Genomic DNA, 19888 nt, shown 5'->3' with positions numbered 1-19888 from the left:
TGTAGCTTGCGGAGCTTGAACCTGATACTTCCTCCTGAAAAAAAGACACTTTATACTTCATTGATTCCTTTTTTATTATTATTATTTTTATTATACTTTATATGTAGTAAGATATATGTATAAAATGTCACAATGGCCTTTTGCATTGACCAGTAACCCACTGGTTCAATAACTTAACCGAGTCATTATTCAAATCAGGTTCTTCAATAACGAGACTAAGATTCTAAAGGCAAGTCGTCAGCTCCTAAAGTCCTCAAACGACAAGTCGTCATCCTTGAAAATAACTACATGATAACTCACTCACATCAGACAAGAACAAGTGAACAACAACAACAACAAAAAAGGAAAAATAAAAAAAAAGGAGTCAATGCCTTCCTCGTACTTGCTATCAGCATATTACAAGTGAACGACGACAACGACAACAACAAAAGATAAAAAGAAGAGTCGATGGCTTCCTCGTACTTGCCATCTGCATATTCTGCAACTCAGAGAAGATCATCTCAAACGTCAGACAACCCAATAACTGCTGGACCCCTTTATCCGGGTCTAGTTCTGGCTCCAAATCCAAGACCCATATTTCAGTTTCTAGCTTTTGGACTGTTTATACTCCTTGGTTTGCTTCAGTTACTACCTGCCACTCATTTTCGAGACCCATGTGACCCTTCCAGAAATTGGGTTCCTCTCCATTCTAATCTTTCTTCTCCAGTTAAGTTCATTCTATGCACTTTTTTTGTTCAAGCTCGAAACTTTATGGTGTTTGTGTAGTCAAGATTGATGGTGTATTGTATACACTCGTGGCTAATAGTTCTGTTTTTATTTTATTTAATTATTTATTTTTATGGTTGTAATTAAGAGAGTTTGATGCAAGAAATGGTGATGGAGGTGGAGATGATGGAATGGTGCATGTTGTATCATGGATGGATTGTTTAGACCTTAGAGTTCTTGCAGTACTTGCAAAATCAACTCTGTCTAGCTCAAGGTTTGTTTGAACTCATCCTTGTATAGTTTTGTTGAAAAAAGGATCAAAGCTAGCTGCTTGGTTTCAAATTTTCAGCATTAGATGATAGATCCTTCTGCATATTTATTGTTTGTACCTGTAATTTAAATTGGATATTGTGTATTGGAGTTATTGTTTTGTCTTTTCATTGGCTTATTCAATTGCTTGTTATTCTTTGTTGTTGGAGTTTGGATTTGTTGTAGAAGGCTTGTTCTATTTTGTTAAACTTTTTTCTCATTTCTCATTTCTTGTTGTTGATGATCAGCTATCCAGAACTGGTTTCTTTTCATTTCTTTATCCCTGGAGGGAATGAAGACAGAGTGCCTTTCTATAAGTTGAAGGTCTTGTTTCCACATTCAAACCTTGAAATTCACGGGTAACACTATTACTATTATGTTTTCATACTAAATAATACTTTTGGGGAGCACGTAATCTGTTTGTTTGTATTGATGTTGTTATGAAATAATGTAGGCAGGAAGAGGTTAAAGAAATTGTGAGGATTGCCTTTTCTGATGAACAATATGCTAAACCCAGTTACGAGGAAATAGTACCGTTTATCATACCAACTGTGCACCAGTTCTTGAGCAAATTCATATACGTTTCAGTGAATATAATTATGAAGGTTAGTTCTATGTTTAACAATCGCCTTTCTTTTTCTGTATTGCTGGTGTTTATAGTAGTTTTTTCCTGTTTTGTTTATCTTTGGATGAAATGGGGAATTCTTTTGAAATTAGCAATAAGAAAAAATGAAGCTGTAGAAAAAACTGAACTTGTTGTAATACTATCTTAGGCAAGTGGCATCAAAATATATACTTTTCTCAGTCATAGGATAATTCATGATATCTATATGTGGCTATAGACCATTTCTCCGGTCGATGTTTCTCCTGAAAGAGCAGTGTCATCAAGTTCCTTTACTTGTATTGCAGGCTAGAGTTGAAGAACTCATTGGAGTTGACTTGGACGATTATGCTATAGCAACTGCTGAAGACTGCTCTCAGAGATTAAAAACTTATGTGAATTCAGATGTGTTGGATGCTATTCAGAGATCAGTTTCAAAGCCTTGGGTATCAGAGACACCTTATGCAAAGGATACTTGTTTGCCAGACTTAAGTGTGCTTGTGATTAATGCGAGGAAATTAGACAAAGATATTGTTGAGACCGTCGTATGGTGGAGCAAAGCTCTGAATTTGAGAGAAAGGTTTCATATTCTCCTCTATTTCTGATTTTCTTTTGTTCAATTAGGAATCTGACATGGTACCAGTTGACAATTGTCTGTTTATAAGACTAGTGACTTGGAATATAATTCTATGGGCTTGATTTTTGGAGCAGTGTGTTTTAACAGCAGGAAATTGAATGTTTATCGATTTGTTATTATTTCATCATTTTGCCTAGTGTTTGGGGTAGAACAATACCAATACAAAAGTAATTCAGGATTAGCTTTAACATTCTATGGAGTGTTGATGCACCCTTAAGTTTCAATTTTGAAAGCAGCATGGCCATTTAGGCAGGACCAAAATGCTGTAGTTTTTTCGCTCTTTGTTATCACCTGGCTTCATACTGTTTCATTAGATTCTGGTTGCTGGAGAACATATATTTTCTTATGGAATTGCTCATCTCTTTCCACTTGTCTTTTTTCCTGTCTTGGGTTATTTGCAGGACCGATCAAAAAAATCTAGCACTTGCGCTAGCACTTTACAACAGATATCTCAAGCTTTCTTCTTCTTGGTTGGTCAAGGATATCACATCACCTGAAGTTAATAACAGCATGATTATCTACTACGATGGGCCCAAGACTAGTAGCATCAAATCCATCAGTGGCGCTGCCTCGGAATACAGTCATGGCAATGTCTGGACTCAGTACCTTCCTTCAATCTCAGATCGAATCTTGGGCAGCTAAAATAGTACCTATACAACAATGCAGGGCATGGGATGAAATTTGCTGTTGATGTATTATAAGGCACTTGATATTGCAAGTCAAATTAAACATGAAAACGCATATTTTTTTAGGTAATTTGAACATTTACTTATATTTTTTCTTTGCTCTGATGTAATTGATAAATATCCAATAAATATCTCTGCAGTAAAACCATTCTTTTGATTTAGAGGTCAGCCATTTTGTGAAGGAAATTGGTTACAAGCTTCTCTTGAGGATCATATGAGCATATTAGAAGCATAAAGTTCGTAGATGTTGGTTCTTATCGACTAGTATTGACTTCTGACATAAAGCAGTTGAAGATCATTTGAGATTAAAGATACTGTTAGTAGCACAGCATTGGCAGGTCTAAAGTTTCTGGAAAAAAACATATGCACTTTTGATGGGATGAAATTCTTGTGTGTAGCTGGATCATTGTGCTCCTAGATAATATAATGCTCGGTTCACTAGACAAAACTATTGTCTGGCGGTAGGCACCTGGTTGTTGTGTAATTACGTTGGATGATGCTTGAAGCAAGATATGGAGTTTCCTTGAGGTCAAACAAAAAAAATTAGGACAAAAAAGAGACAGTTCAAGATAGTCGTGTTGAACATTGTATATCCAGGAAAGGGAGCATAGAAGCGATGTGTTTAATGCAGAAAGCACTTTGGCCGGCTGCTTCTGGATTTCTGTTTGAGGTCGAGGGATTGTTTGATTTGTACTTAGTAGTTCAATATTTTTCTGGAAAAAAAAAATTGCCGTTGGTTTTAATGTCCTTTTTTCAATTGTTTTTATTTCCCTTCACAAAGTTACCAAGTTCATTCTATTCTCTAATCTTATTCCGAATGGAATCCATTTCGTAGCCGGCTATCAAATTATATTCTAATTGCATTAAAAACCCCATCTGTTCTACTGATTTTCTTAATTCTGCATCAGATTCTTCTACAACTTCTGGTTGATGTTCACGTATCGCATTGTAATCAGAGCCCAAACAATAGTGGATTAAAATAATTCGTACATGTTTCTATAGGAATGGAAATGGAATGATAGAAAGCAATATTTTAACTGAAGGACACAAATAGCATGTACTGCCATTCGTCTACCTCCGGCACCGTTGACTACAAAGTTAAGTTTTGTTTAATAATGCAGCAACCATGAAAAGTGGGATTTATGAATTTTTTAGTAGGTGATGATAAGATGAACATAGACATGTGAACGTTTGTACCGCTGATTTAATATCTCAGATTCGAAGGAAAGTTTACAAGATTTGGCTCGCAGATCTAGAGGCAGTGCAGAGTGATATTAAATTAACTAGCATATCATTTCTGATAATGAGGCTAGCTTAAATTTGCAGTAACCATGTGTTTTTCTTGGTATTTTCACCTAGTGTTGATCGATTTTGGAAATTTCGAAGGTGTGCATAAAGAAGTTGGTATTTGTTATGTTCAGATGAGAGAGTTCTGAAGTATATGTGAGTTTCACCCAGTCAAAGGCTGGCATGCTCCAAGAAAGTACAAAATATAGCATTGTTATTATCTTTCTCAGAAAAGATTAGTGATGGTGAAAGGTCATTGAGAAAATGAAGAATCTCAATAAACAAAGAAAGGAATTACTTTAAAAGGTTGACATTTCCAATATGATGTGGGCTGTTTTTGGCACCCACTGTTTTATGTCGAGTTCTATCCAAGGTAGATGAAGACAAACTACACTCAATCAGCTATTAAAATCATCAGGGTTCGTCTTGAAAATTCTGGTTTTGGTGAAATGATAGAGCAAGTTACAATTTCTTATCGTTGAAGGTTTTTTTTTTCTTTGTTTTTCTATATCATACTGAATTAACAGAAATTTGTGTGGTGAGAAAGATGCACGGGTCATCTAGGAGAACAAAGGGGAAGGTAAGATGGAGCAAACTGTATTCATTTTCGTGCTTTCGACCACACACATCCGATCCTGATTCTGCTCAGGAGCTCATCGGTCAGCCAGGATTTTCTCGGGTGGTTTTCTGCAATGAACCTCAAGTGCACAAGAGAAAACCTTACAAGTACACAAACAACTCGGTATCCACAAAAAAGTACACTGCTGTCACTTTTCTACCCAAAGCACTTTTCGAGCAGTTCCGCAGAGTTGCCAATTTGTATTTTCTTTTGACAGCAGCGTTGTCCATCACTTCTTTGGCTCCTGTTAAACCTGTAAGTTTGATTGCTCCGTTGGTATTTGTGGTGGGGATCAGCATGCTCAAAGAGGCTGTTGAGGATTGGTATCGGTTTTTGCAGGTAACTTCTTGCAAAACATAGCATGAATTCTGATTTTTCTCCTAGTACCATTTGAAAACTTATATCACCCATTAATTATTAATTATTCACTTTATTTTCCATCATCTTTAAATTTCAGAATTTGATTATATTTTTACTTTAAAGTGAAATGTAGATGGATTTTCTTGCTATGGTTATGTTACCATTAATTCTGTGCAGGACTTGAATGTGAACACTCGAACAGTAAAGGCTCATGCAGGAAATGGCTTATTTGTGGATAAATTATGGAGAGAGATTTCTGTAGGAGATGTTGTTAAGGTTAACAAGGATGAATACTTTTCGAGCGATCTTCTCTTGCTATCGTCCAGCTATGAAGATGGTGTTTGTTATGTGGAGACTATGAACCTTGATGGAGAAACGAATCTGAAAATCAAGAGATGTTTAGAGGTCACACTTGATTTGAACGAGGATGCAAAATTCAGTGAATTCAAAGCCACCACCCGTTGCGAGGATCCCAATCCAAGCCTTTACACCTTTGTGGGGAATTTAGAGTTTGAGAATAAAATATACCCCTTGAGCCCTTCTCAAATACTTTTAAGAGATTCAAAGCTTCGAAACACTGATTATGTTTATGGAGCAGTGATCTTTAGCGGGCATGATACGAAAGTAGTAAGGAATTCCACCATGTCACCATCTAAACGAAGCAGACTTGAGAAAAAGATGGATAAAGTCATCTACCTTCTTTTCTCTATGCTTCTTCTGATCTCACTAGTGACTTCCATCGGGTCTGCTGTGGTTATAGAATCTGATATGAGTCAATGGTGGTACCTTAGTTTGGAAGATTCTGATCCACTCTTCGATCCATCAAATCCTTTAAAATCAGGTTTTCTTCAGTTCATAAGGGCTCTAATATTGTATGGTTACTTGATTCCCATTTCTCTGTATGTCTCCATTGAAATTGTCAAGGTTCTACAAGCTAAGTTCATTAACAAGGATAAAAAAATGTATGATGAAGCAACCTGTAAGTCTGTCCAGGCTCGAACTTCAAATTTGAATGAAGAACTTGGTCAAGTAGAAATCATTCTGTCAGATAAAACAGGAACTTTGACTTGTAATCAGATGGAGTTTAGGAAATGCTCGATTGCTGGAATTTCGTATGGGGGTAACATAAATGAAGTTGATATTGCTGCTTCAAAGCGAATGAATACTGACATTGAGGCATATCGATCTAGTATCGACCAATCTGATACAACAAGTCAGAGCCTTGAAATGTCTGAGTTTTCCGTGGCTGATATTATCACTCAAGAGGTTATTCTTAGGGGTCAAGAAAATGCAGATAATTTGAATGCTAGAAACTCAAGACTCTCTGATGTGAGGAAAGAATCAGTTATCAGGGTCATCAAGGGTTTCAACTTCAGGGATGACAGGTTAATGAACAACCAGTGGATTTACAGGTCTGACTTGTTTGATATGACAATGTTCTTCAGAGTTATGGCTCTATGTCACACAGGTATACCCGTTGAAGATGGCCAAACTGACAAGCTTAAATATGAAGCAGAGTCCCCAGAAGAAGTTGCTTTTTTGATTGCTTCACAAGAATTTGGATTCCAATTTTTCCAGCGGACACAATCCCTAATGACCCTCAAAGAGCTTGATCCTTCCTCCGGGAAGCAGGTGAAGAGGTATGCCCATCCCCAAACACCCCCCCTATGTCAAAAAGCGTTAAGCTAATGTCATGGTTTATGTTCAGGGAGTACAAGCTGTTGAATTTGTTGGAGTTCAGTAGTTCTCGTAAAAGAATGTCTGTAATAGTAAGAGATGAAGATGGTAAAATCTATCTTCTCTGCAAAGGGGCAGATAGGTAAGTCGCCCACTCACTCCTTCCATTATTTGAATCCAGTTCTGTACACCAGCGAATGAATTCCACTTAAGTCATTCTGTTCTCATTTTTCAACATTTTTTCTCCAGCATCATCTTCGATAGGCTTGCAGATAATGGTGGGGCATACCAAGAAGCAACAACCTCACACCTTTCAAATTATGCAGAAGATGGATTTCGGACTCTAGCATTTGCTTACCGAGTACTTGAGCTGGCTGAGTACGAACAGTGGAACTCAATATTTATGCAGGCAAAGACTACAGTAGGTCCTGAAAGAGAAGAATTACTGGAGCATGCAACTGAAATGATAGAAAAAGAACTAAATTTATTAGGAGTTGCTGCTGTTGAAGACAAGTTACAGAAAGGGGTTAGCCTTTTCTCTTTCTGAGCGAGTACATGCATGTTTGGGATTGAAAGTAGAGAGTCTGTTTTATGGAACTGATGCATCTTTCTTGACTTATGCATCAGGTTGTAGAATGCATAGATAAACTTGCTCAAGCAGGGATGAAAATATGGCTGCTCACTGGTGACAAGAAGGAAACTGCAATAAACATCGGGTAAGGTTTGTGATTTGTGAACTTTTCTTGAAAGATACAAGCCCAATAGGAAAACAAAAGAAATGTGGACTGCCTTACTAATGCGCTCTTTTTTCTTCCTGTTTTCTCTTCTGTTCTGCAGATTTTCTTGCAGCTTGCTTCGGCAGGACATGAAACAGTTCCATGTATGTTTGAGCAAAGAAACCGAGTCTAAAAAACAACTGAAGGTGACAATTTCTAAGAGTGATGTCATTAGTGCACCATCTGAAAACTAATAAGTTAGTGGAAAAGATAACAGAATGGTTACGCAAACCCCAAATACACTTAATGATGGATTGTTGTTTCCTTACTGTGAATTTGATTGGTAATTACAGATTTTCTTAGCTAGTAATAGATTGCATTTTCCTATTTTTTCAGGCTATGAAAGAGGAGATTTTGCACCAGATTGAAAGTTCATACCAAGTGATGTGCCAAGATAGCAATAAATATTCACCCTTTGCTTTGGTACTGGATGGAAGAGCTCTTGAAATTGCTTTGAAATCTGATGTGAGGGACCAGTTCTTACAGTTAGCTGTTAATTGTGCTTCTGTTATATGCTGCCGAGTATCTCCAAAACAGAAGGCTTTGGTAGGTTTTGCATCTTTTGAATACACTGATCACTGATGTATGTAGAATTGACACTATTTGGATGCACTACAAACAAGATTTGACTCAAGTCCACTTTGTTTCTAGTTTTTTTTTTCTTTTTACTGAACAAGTTCTATTAATTTTTCCTCCAACTGGTTCGAATAAGAAATCCTTATGATTTCTTAAACATCTTTCGATGAGCTTCAATGACTAGCATTTTCGAAATATTAGTTGCTCACAGACATTGGCATATCCAGATTACTCGATTGGTGAAGGAGTACACTGGTAAGACAACCTTGGCAATTGGGGATGGGGCAAATGATGTTGGCATGATTCAAGAAGCTGATATTGGAGTTGGAATCAGTGGAATGGAAGGGATGCAAGTAAGCCTCGCAATTCATTGCAGGAAAACCTTTCTGGCATCCTCTTTTGTCATTTTAAGCCGAATATTAAGTTTCATATCTCCGTTATTGCTTGCAGGCAGTCATGGCTAGTGACTTCTCATTGCCTCAGTTCCGATTTCTGGAGAGATTACTCATAGTCCATGGGCATTGGTGTTACAAGAGAATCTCTAAGATGGTGAGTTTCCATTTCTACCATATGTTAATTTACTATCTACATGTTAAGGCTGCATCTCTTCCTGTGGACTCAAATTTCCATCCTCCTGCTACAGGTTCTATACTTTGTATACAAGAACATTGCTTTCGGCCTCACTCTATTCTACTACGAAATATTCACAAATTTCTCTGGGGATTCCTTATATGATGATTGGTATATGGTAATGTTCAATGTCCTTTTGACGTCATTGCCAGTTATATCACTTGGAGTCTTTGAGCAGGACGTTTCGTCAGATGTATGCCTCCAGGTAATGCTCAAGCAAGAGAACCTACATTTCCCTATAAACAAGAGAGAAGGAAGACTTCTAATGCATTTACATTTTCTGTCAAATGAAACAGTTTCCATCCCTTTACAGACAAGGGCAGAGGAACATAATTTTTTCTTGGAGCCGTATTGTTGGTTGGATACTGAATGGCACAGTTGCTGCCTCAGTCGTATTCCTTGCAAACATATACATATTCTCTCCTGCTGCATTCAGACAAGAAGGAAATGTAGCAGACATCACACATTTTGGTGCCATTATGTACACATGTATAATATGGACTGTCAACTGCCAAATTGCTCTCATCATCACTCACTTCACTTGGATCCAACATCTTTTCATCTGGGGCAGCATCCTGTTATGGTACATTTTCGCAGTCGCCTACGGTGCACTCCCTCCCGACTACTCTCAACGAGGATTCAACATCATCACAGAATCGATCGGATCAACACCTAAGTACTGGATTGCTACATTTCTTGTTATAGTTGTTGCATTGCTTCCATACTTCACACACATTGCCTTTCAAAGACTGCTCTATCCGATGGACGATCACATAATCCAAGAAATGAAACACTGCAAGAAAGATGTTACAGAAAATCAGATGTGGCTGAGAGAACAACGAAACTCGCAGAGGAGCACTCAGGTTGGATTTTCAGCAAGAGTCGATGCAAGAATTCGGTCATTCAAAGAAGGGTTGAGCCTAAAGAGGATATCAATCTATAAGTCTGTGACAAACACTCCTTTCTATAAATCATGGACAAGCAGTCCATTATTCTCTTAAGTTGGCTGAAGAATGTATTCTTTTTGTTCCTTTTTAAAAAAAAATTTATAATTCATTCATAGATTTACCTTGTAAGCCAGGTTCACACCTCTCGATACCTCAATGAAAAATTTACGTTAGTATATCCGTTTATTCCAAATGCTTGAATTGGGCGAACTATGCATATGGTCCTCTAAGTTTCAGATTTTGATCACATTGACCATTGTACCACAATTTTGGGTATCGCCAACCCTCAGTAATTCCAATTTGTGATCACACATGGTCCTCGTGTGCAATCATGCTAACTAGATTGCTGCCGTATACAAAACTTTTAATAATATAACTAGCAAGTTGCTTACGTGTTATAGCGGAAAATCATAGTTTTAAAATCCGATCTGGCTTGGTGAATCAACCTGAAACTTGACTGATTTAAGGTTGGAATTGGATTGGGTTTGTGAAAAAATAAGGGTAGTTAAAAACTTGACTTGCTCGACAGATTGACCTGATGACCTGGTAAAAAAAAACTTGTTTGCAATCCGTTGATTTTTTTTTAATTTTTACCAAAACAACGTCGTTTTGATTTGTAAAAAAAATTAAAGTTGACTTGGTCAAAACCTGTGAACCGAGCCTTGGGCCGGTTTTAAAAGCACTACGGAAAACATTTCAATAGTGATTTAAATTTCCTATTTATTTTTGTATTTTAAAAGTATTTTTGAAAAAAAAATTATTTTTTTCTTTGTTTCAAATTAATATTTTTTATTAGTGTTTTCAAATCATTTTAATATGCTGATGTCAAAAATAATTTTTTAAAAAATAAAAAAAATATTGTTTTGATCTATTTTCAATTGAAAAACACTTTAAAAAGCAACCGTTATCACACTCTCTAAATCTAGCCAAGCTGTACATATTAATATGGTAATCGTTTATCTGGTGCGAGTTGATTTAGTATTACCAAGCCAACCCGATAGGTGCAATCAGGACTCGATCAACGAAAGCTTAGTTTGATTTTTTTAAGATTTAAAAACAACATTAATTTAATGTTTTTTATAAAATAAAATATATATTAAAACAATGATATTCTAAATTGAGAAAAAAACTAAATAAAAAGAAAAAGAAGATTGAGTTGTTAGAGGGTGAAATAAAAAAAAATATTCAATTAAAAATGAGATACAAAAAAATTAACTCAATCAACCTGAATCAATCTATTAAACCTGTGACCTGGGTCATGAGATTTGGATAATACCTAGAAAGCAAATAAATTTTTTTATAAAGTTTAATTCTCAATTAATCCAATATTAAATAATAAAATCGAAGAAAAAAATCAAATAGAAAAGGTGGTAAGAAAAAAAAAATTATTCAACCCAAGTTAACCTGTTAAACTTATAATCTAGGTTATGAGATAGTTGTCACACCTGTCACACCCGAACATCGCGACGACCAATTAAAAAAATATCTGGATATAGAAAAAAGAACAGAAATCTGGCATCTTGTTCTTTTAGGGGAAAAGGTCTTGTTCAAGGTCGCCACCTAATATTATGGTCACTAGGAACCCTAACTGGTCAACAGAGATTCTATGGTTCGGGACTAGTTACGTAAAAAAAAAGGTATTATCACCCCTTAAACGTCCTGCCTGAGACATGCTGCATTGCTGGCTTTGTCTTAAATTGCTAAAGGTTTGTTTGTGTCTCATTTTTATTGGTCATTCTATAATGTTCCCAACTCTGGCGTCGGTGAATATTCGCATACGAATGTTTCTAACTTTTGCATTGGTAAATATTATGTAACCCAAAAAAATACAGTATTTCTTACTCTGGTGCCAGTGAATAAATTCACAAAGATTTGAATTTTTTCTAAGTAAAGAAAACTATATATTTTTTTTATGTTTTATGTTTTATATTTTTTATTTTTTTTCTAGGACTAAGCTCCACACGTGCATGCACAAACCGGTAAGTAGGGAATTAAATTGGCCATTGTACAGTACCCACGCAATTATAATTGCAAAGCAAAGGGAAATGAAGAACTTACCTGTGCAGGAGGCGAAGTCGAAGACGGTGGCTTGCTTTGGATCCCTCGGTTTCTCCTCCCTCCTCTGCTTCTTCCGCTCGTCCTCCTCCTGCTTGTCTGTTTTTCTGGGTTTATTTGCTTTTCGTTCTCTGCCCTGCCGTGTTCGTTCCCACCGTTCTCTCTTCCCCTTTCGTTTCTGTTCTGCCTCCTCTATCTCAGTCTGCTGCGCTGCTGTTGCTGAGAAGCTGCGCCGATGGACTGTCATTGAATGTTATAACTAGGTCCCGTATGATGCTGTGAAGAAAGACAATAGTCGCTGCTATTGCTGGACTGAGTTACTGCAGAAGGAGGAAATGGTGGCTAAGGAGCACCTGTTGTCACTGCTTCAATGGAGAAGAGAATAAAAACTCCAGGTGCTGGGTTTGAACTGAAAGACTTCCATGGTTGAAGACAAAGCTACTGTTCATGCTTTGAAAACCTGTTGTTGTTGTAGGAGCACATGCTGGACTGCTCACAATATGGCATAAAGGAAGATGATATGTTGGGGAAGAAGAAGTTGCACCGCTGATTTACTAGTGCGGTCGTGGTGCAGAAGGAGGAAGCTTGTTGCTGTTGCCAGGGGAATTAATCATGTTTTCTTTGCAGTTCACGGCTGAGAAGACCAAATGTCATTGCAACGGTGCTGCTGGAATGAATATTAACTGGGGGCTGCTACAGGAAGAAGAGAGGAAAAACGCTGGGGGGAGGGGGCAGCGGCGGTAGTCTAGGACTCGGCCGCGCCCCCTTTTTTTTGTAAATGTCTTTTTTTTTTGGTAGGTTTCTGGTAATGGCCTTCTCCTAGGGTTTTTTTTTTTTGGTCTCTCCCTCTAATCATTCTTTTTTTTTTATACCCTGAGTTTTGTATTTATAGCGTCGGAGTCCTTTCGCGTGTGAGAAACCAAGTTTCAATCAAACTCATTCTCTTCTTTGAAGTTTGAATTTGATTAAGAATCAAATTTGAAATCAGATAACTATCATTATCTTAAAGACAAGGATTATCTCGAAGATAAAGATTATCTTGAAGATAGGGATTATCTTGAAGATAAAGATAGAATGATAAAAGCACATTGTAGTCCTTAATTTTCACGGAAGTTTGACAAATCACACTTTTCATCGAAATAAATCTCTGATCTTTTAATTTTTCATTTTAAACCCTATAAAAATTAAATTAAAAGCTACAGGGCCAAAATTGGGTTATGATAATAGTGATAAATTCATAAAAAGCAAATCAAAAAAAATTATGAATATCTACTTCTAACAAATCTAATGTTGAAGATTGAAATCGTGAGGAAAAAAAACTAAATTCGTGAGATCAATATATAACTCAATAAAAAAAATTAAAAAAACATTATGAAATATAATTTTTAAAATAACATAATAGTGAAGTATTAAATTAAAAAAAATAAAAAAAATCAAGTTATTGAATAGTAAAATTAATATATATATATATATATATATATATATATATATATGTATGTATGTATGTATGTATGTATGTATGTATATTATTTTAATAAATAATGTTTTGTAAAAGTGATACAATGATTTAGCAAGTATTTGTTAAATATCATTATTGTAGATCCTCCGACAAAAGAGGAACACGTGGAAGTCAAAAGAAAAAGGAAAGAATCCAAAGCAAGGATGCATTTCTTATAGCATAATTTGCAAGTAATTAAGATGTTGAAAAGAGACCAAAGACTTGTTTTGGAATTGAGCACTCATAGAATTTTATCACCTTTTTCTTTCAAATTTAAAGTTTTATTTGTTTGCTGGAAAGTAATTTTTTTGAAAAATAAATTCTGGAAAAGTGAATTATTTTTCGATATTTAATAGTGTAATAGAAAATAAGTTGGAAAATATTTTCCAGTATTTGGTTATGTAATGGAAAATAAGCTGGAAAATAACTTATTAATGTTTTATTTTTCTCAAGTTTATTAAAATAATAAATAATAAATCTTACAAATTAAAAAGTTGAATGAGAATGAAATTGAAAAAAAATATAATTTCATAAATTATCTCAAATAAAATAACTAATAATCAAAACAATAGAGATCAAATCTAAAAAATAAAAAAAATGAAGATGAAGAAATTAAAATAATAATAATTAACATTTCATAAATTATTTTTAAAAAAATAAGTAACAATTAAAAGAATGAGGACCAAATTTGATAGATAAAAAAATTTAATAAAAAAATAATAAGGAAAAAGCAAATACCAATTATAAGAAAGAGGACCAAAGTTAATATAAAAATTAAATTTTAAGAGATGAAATTGAAAAATAAATATTCAAAACAATATATATATATATATATATATATATATATATATATATATATATATATATATATATATATAACAATTAAAAGTTTGAGGACTAAATTTGATAAATCAGCAAATAATATGATATTTTTAAAATTTTCACAACTTCCGCCCAAATTTGTTAAGAAAATACTTTTTTGAAAACCAAGTTAAATTTTTCTTTGACTGGAAAGTGTTTTTCATTAACCAATTTTTTTAATATTAAACAAATATAAAAAATTTTAAAATTTTTTTTTTAAAAAAATAAATTTTAAAAAACAAATATAGGGTAAAGTTTAACACCTTTATCTTTGAGTTGTTAAAGGGGAAAAAAAAAAAAAAAACCTTTTCCACCTTATAAGAAAAGATAAAGCAATAATGTAAAACCGCAATATAGTCCCTCAGCTATATATCGGTTCTTGATTGAGTCCTAAAGAAAAAGATTTTATGAATTGAATCCCTAATGTCTTAGACACTTACGTAGAAAAAACAAAAAGAAAAGTAAAAACAAATTCTAATTTAACGGACTGCAAGTCTGTAACTGTATAGCCGCCACAACCCAAAGGTCTCCGTTTCCTGTCATCTCAGCTTGCTTATTAGGTTTTTCTCGCAACCTCAAAACACAACCGCCACCACCATCTCCTCCACCTGAGGCAGCATACGGAGCTAAAGATTCACAAGCCCTCTCTCACATGGATAACATACAAGACATTTTGGGGAATAACAGTCCCGAAGTCATACGCTGGCTCTGTAACCTATCAGAATCTGAGCTTGTAAGTTAAACATGAGTTTTCTCATTTATTTCCGTCTTCTTCTTCTTATGATTCTTGATGAACTAAATAGTTTATTTTTTTAATTTGTGTTTGAAGGATATGCTAATTAGGTTAAAATCACTAATTCTCCATCGCGCCAAGGTAATCGGTCATGATGAACTCGCCAAGAATTTCGATTTGCCCACGCTTCGAGCCATCGGTATCTTTTCTGCTCCCCCCCCCCCTCTCCCCTCTTTAATTGTCATTTAATTCTTAACGATTGTAAAAAGATATGGAGTTAGAGTGAACTGTTGAAACTTTTAATTCGGAGCCTGTTCCTCGTCATTTATATATGCCTGTTGTGATTGTTGCATTTCAATCGTGTGTGTAATACATGCATTGCTCGTAGTTGTTTCGTATTAGGTTGTCCTTTTTTCTCTCCTTATTGAAATTGGATTGATTTGGTCTCCAGGATTCTTCATATTAGGGTTTGTACTCTTTTTGACTTGTTCTTAATGGTGAATGATATTGGAACTGTAGTAAAGTGTTGTAAGATTAATTTCGTAGCCACATTATTATCTTATGCGGAATTTGCTTTTGCAGTGATATACCAAACCCAAATATGACCTCTACTGCATGCTCTAAATCGTGGACTTGTAGTTGAGAATCCACTGAGTCTTCTAGCTCTTTAAGGATCATAGAGTGCTTGTCTCTTAAGCTTGTGACCGCAAACATGATGTCCAGATTCCAATAAAAATTCGATCTCTCTGCTTTATTTTAGGTGTTTGATATGATTAAGAATGAAGGGTAATTGAGCATGATAAAAAATGGTCATTGTGTGGAGCAGTGATAAATTTTTCAGGCTACCAAGCAACTGCACGGTTCAAATCCTGAAACTGTAATTGTGGCATGCTCTTGATCATTTGTTTGAATCCTTCTTTGGCAGCTCCAACAATAAAAGATGTCCTTACATGCAGAATATTATAACAGAATGTCTGCATCCTTTCACTGGTTGAATGTAGCTTCCTTCCTTGTAGAATTGAATTAATTCTGTGAAGTTCTCAACTCTTGAAGTGGCTAAGAAAGTCTCGTATTTTCTCTGAGCTATATCCAGGGCTCCTTTTGATGGAATATCTGAAAGGAAAGTTTAAAGATTTATCACAAGTTCAAGGCTTGACTAAGCTTGTTGTATTCCCTGAGTGTTGCAATCTATTAAAAGGTAATCCTGGGGAAGATTCCAGCATGGAAGAGCTGAAGGCTTGTATTGGTATTGATGAAAGAAAGAGACCAACCGAAAGGTATGAAGAATCTCAGAGTGCAGTTGTTAATGAATTTCTGTTAAGTTATGATATATATGTTTTTATGGGTGTTTGGACCTTACTGATAATTCTAGAATTATTGTTAATTAATTCATTTCCCTACCTTCATTGGCAAGCTAGTGATGCATAAAGAAAACAACTTATGATTTTGTGCGAGATATTATCGTTCTAGATGTAGTATCATATATTTGTTGAAGTATTGATGTTCTTTCTGTCTTTCTTTATGCCTTTTTCCCTGCCACAGCAAGAACTTGCATCCAAAACTACATCTAATGACTGATCAGCATCTGGTTCAATTTGGTACTCTGCTCATAAGCTTAGAGACAATGCTTGAGGAGTTATGTACTCACTGAGAGCTATTCTCGTTTTTTATTTCTGCTTAGTGAACTGATATTGGTTCCAGCAGATTTGAAGTTAAAATTAGAAGTGAAGTTTGCATTTCTTCAGCAAACTATGGTTTTTTTGCAGCCCTGTTATCACTTCCTTTACAACCAAATTCTAAATCCTTGAAAACATATCCAACCACGACCATACAAGCTATTTAGTAATTGTCACTTAATGTTTCTAGATTGCAAAATCCATCCTGGGCACGGATTAGTTTCCTGCCTGTTGAATATGTGAAAAGGATTTTCTGGATACCAGTTCGTATAATTGGTGAAATGATTGCTTGCTGGTTCCTTGCTGTAATTTGTTGTTATTAACTCAATGGCAGGAATAATGCTCTACTGTCTGCTCGTCATTTCTGATACATCTACTAATCTCCCCGTTAATCCATTTGTTTGTAGACCAGGTGAAGAGGCAACCAAAAAGAAGAAACAGAGATTATGACTTTGTGTCAGCCTATTGAAGACAATCACAGTTGGCAAACTGCACTTCACCAATTTCTCAGAGGAAGGCAGCCGTTTTTACTGAGGCTGGCTTCAAAGATGTAAAACTGTATCATATATTTTTGCCACAAGCTAGTCTTCCTACCCTCCGGTTTGGAGCCTGTATGCAAACTTGAAATATCTATACCTAAAGCAGTCAAAAGAGTCATATGTATCTCCTAGAGATTGTTGTTTATTGATATGTTGATCAGCCCAATTTTGAAATCTAATCTTCTACCTGCTTCTTGTTTTCAAGCCAAAATACTTATTTAAAGTCATTTGTCCGAGATTCCTGGCGCAACGAAGCTTTTCACGTACCGTTGATCTGAGATGTGATTCTATTGGATTATAAGCCCACGTATAGGCAAGTATAGAACATTTGGCTGAAAGCGAACACAAAACACAACAGAAATGCTAGGTAACCAGGGAAGTCCTGAACTAGCTAAAAGCTGCTGGCTTCTACAGGGTAAGCCAATTGAGGTCGAAGTTCAGGTGTGAAAAGGGACAAGGGTAAGAGTTTTGCGTTTTAAGCATGCGGTAGAAGTATAAATCAATATGCATGCCATTCTTGAGCTGCATGTCTTGATGAGCTGAAATTTCATGATGGGATTCATGGGATTCTTGGGGTGGGAGGGGACAGGGGTGGGGATGTGATGGAAGAAACCACTGAAATAGATCAAACAGCCTTTTTGAGGATGTGGGCTTTAGACATTTCCTCACTCCTCCTGTTGTGGCCACAGCATGATTTTCATGGCGGTCGTGCTTGTTTCTTTGTACCAACAAACGCATGGCAATAAGGGGTCATGGGGACCCTCTTGTTCTTTAAAGATCTTGAAAGGAGATGTCCACTTCCCCTTTCACGTACAGCACAGTTTTTTTTATTTTAATGTCTAATAAATAAATGATTAAAGAAGGCTTTTATGGTCTCAAGTGCACTTCACACATGCCATTTATTATACAACAAGCCTTATTTGATATCCTGATTCCTAACCCAATAGATTGCTTCACCTGAAAAGTAGTTCTTAGTTAAGAAACTATTTCCTAACCCAATTCAACATACTTTGCTTCAACGAGCTAAAGATAGTGGAGAGCCTCTCTTGTGGAATCTCTATATGGAAGAGAGTGAGTCCACTGTCCACTAAAGCCAGTAGAATTAATTTCTTCCCACCAAAGTCAAACTCTCCATGCCCTTTATCAAAACACCCCCATGCTTTGCAACCTCCAAAGAGAAGATCATAAATAGGTGCCATTCAAAAAAGATAGGTTTAGGGCCAAAAGAAATGATTAAAGATACACCACATTGTCCCCCTTCACCATCCGAATCATATTCCAGTTCTTTTCTTTTCTTTTCCTCGTCGATTATCCCACAACTTACACCCACAAGCTTCCATTTATACCGAGAAAATAACAGAGCAGATAGAAAATAACAGAGCTCTTGAAACAGTTGCAATGGCTTGAATAAAATTCATAAAAAACCTTGGTGTTATTCGATACGTACCAGGATAAAAAAAACAAGTCGTCATGATGCTACTCATGGACAATTAATGGGTTAAAAAGTTAGGTCTACAAGGCATGCGAGCGAATCTTATCGTATCGTAACCTTGTTCAACATTATAACATGGTGTCGATTTAAAAATGAATAAACACACACACTAATCACTTTTAATTAGTGGATAATGGTCATTGAACCTAAAGAAGATTAAGTTGCTTAAGCATCAAGGTACTCACTCCCAATGATGTTATCCTCCCATAAGACTTTATCCTCTCCATGAGATCACCCAAAACAAGAAGATGTCAATTGTCTCAGACGGTAAAGCAATTCCACCAATGAAACTTAATTTCTGCTTTTGAAAAGTATTCTTAATTCGTATTATTGATCAACAAGCATGGCCTTATGACTTTGGATTAATTGCTAGAGGGAGGTGTTTTTATTAATACCATATATTTCCAAGGTCAATGTCATTACATCATATCTGTGATTTTGTTCATGCCAAGCTCCAGGCAGAATCTTACAATTGAAATCAATATATCGAGGGAAAATCTTGGTGACAATACTTCACTATTATTTCTTTCTTTTAATAAGAAGAAAAGGGGCAATAAGATCACATCTCGTTCATGCTATATTTCGAAAGAAAAGTGTGAAGAATCACTGATTAGATTTGCATCAACAGCAATTCACTATTGACTGCTCTATTATTATCTCCAAAAAAAATTTATTATTATTAGTCATTTTGTGCCGGCAACGGAATCGGTTCTATGATTCTATGTTATTGTAGATGTGAAATTGATTTTGCAGTAACAATTATTATACTAGGCCTGTCATGATCATCCTTATCCTCGAAGACAGAAGGCAAGAACATGCCAACAAAACTTTTTATCTGTCTGTTTCATTTTTCTAATATTTCTATTTTATATTTCTCCATGTTCAATTTTTGTTACCTCGGTATGGATGACGATGAATGACCTCCTTCGTCTCCGAGTTACACACACACACACACGGCTTAATATTTATAGAGCTAGAGTACGGCAGCCCAAAACACAACCTCCAGTTAATAGTGTTATAGTTTATTAATCCCAATCACACTAATTGGGTGCTGCTGTTTCAGTAATCCAAGTCTGTCTATCAGTTTACCAAGAGAAGAGAAATTGTTATGTATACGTACCGATTCATGTTCATCAATCCAATTATATTACTGGCTGGTTTACAGTAATATTATAATATATACGAGAGTGTACTGCAACTTCCACATATAAATCATTTTAGCTC

The 19888-nt window shown here is 35.6% G+C and overlaps 3 protein-coding genes across 5 annotated transcripts; all 3 read left to right on the top strand.

Annotated features, from left to right (window-relative positions):
- Positions 1-352: 352 nt before the first annotated feature.
- LOC133700656 (uncharacterized) lies at positions 353-3106 on the top strand. Its single transcript, XM_062124250.1, has 6 exons — positions 353-705; positions 854-979; positions 1263-1373; positions 1469-1619; positions 1924-2195; positions 2654-3106. The coding sequence occupies exons 2-6, from the start codon at positions 897-899 to the stop codon at positions 2892-2894; spliced, it is 858 nt and encodes a 285-aa protein (XP_061980234.1). The 5' UTR covers positions 353-705; positions 854-896; the 3' UTR covers positions 2895-3106.
- A 1038-nt stretch (positions 3107-4144) lies between these two features.
- LOC133692519 (probable phospholipid-transporting ATPase 4) lies at positions 4145-10003 on the top strand. 2 transcript variants are annotated; one of them, XM_062113545.1, is made up of 12 exons: positions 4145-4644; positions 4753-5183; positions 5382-6844; positions 6913-7023; positions 7131-7407; positions 7509-7597; positions 7719-7803; positions 7994-8203; positions 8461-8586; positions 8684-8782; positions 8877-9068; positions 9160-10003. In XM_062113545.1, exons 2-12 carry the CDS (start codon positions 4773-4775, stop codon positions 9862-9864), a joined length of 3768 nt encoding a protein of 1255 aa, XP_061969529.1. In that variant the 5' UTR covers positions 4145-4644; positions 4753-4772; the 3' UTR covers positions 9865-10003. The 2 variants fall into 2 exon arrangements, with proteins under 2 accessions (XP_061969529.1, XP_061969519.1); XM_062113535.1 differs by having other exon boundaries at positions 4145-5183.
- Positions 10004-14694: 4691 nt separating this feature from the next.
- Positions 14695-17351, top strand: LOC133697255 (uncharacterized). 2 transcript variants are annotated; one of them, XM_062119723.1, is made up of 4 exons: positions 14695-14957; positions 15054-15156; positions 16051-16234; positions 17046-17351. In XM_062119723.1, the coding sequence occupies exons 1-4, from the start codon at positions 14877-14879 to the stop codon at positions 17047-17049; spliced, it is 372 nt and encodes a 123-aa protein (XP_061975707.1). In that variant the 5' UTR covers positions 14695-14876; the 3' UTR covers positions 17050-17351. The 2 variants fall into 2 exon arrangements, with proteins under 2 accessions (XP_061975707.1, XP_061975699.1); XM_062119715.1 differs by having other exon boundaries at positions 14699-14957; positions 17041-17351.
- Positions 17352-19888: the final 2537 nt, after the last annotated feature.

The sequence above is a fragment of the Populus nigra genome, chromosome 1 (assembly GCF_951802175.1).
Source record: "Populus nigra chromosome 1, ddPopNigr1.1, whole genome shotgun sequence".
Taxonomy (NCBI): Eukaryota; Viridiplantae; Streptophyta; class Magnoliopsida; order Malpighiales; family Salicaceae; genus Populus; species Populus nigra.
The sequence above is the reverse complement of the archived record's forward strand: the minus strand, read 5'-3'. Positions and strand labels throughout refer to the sequence as shown.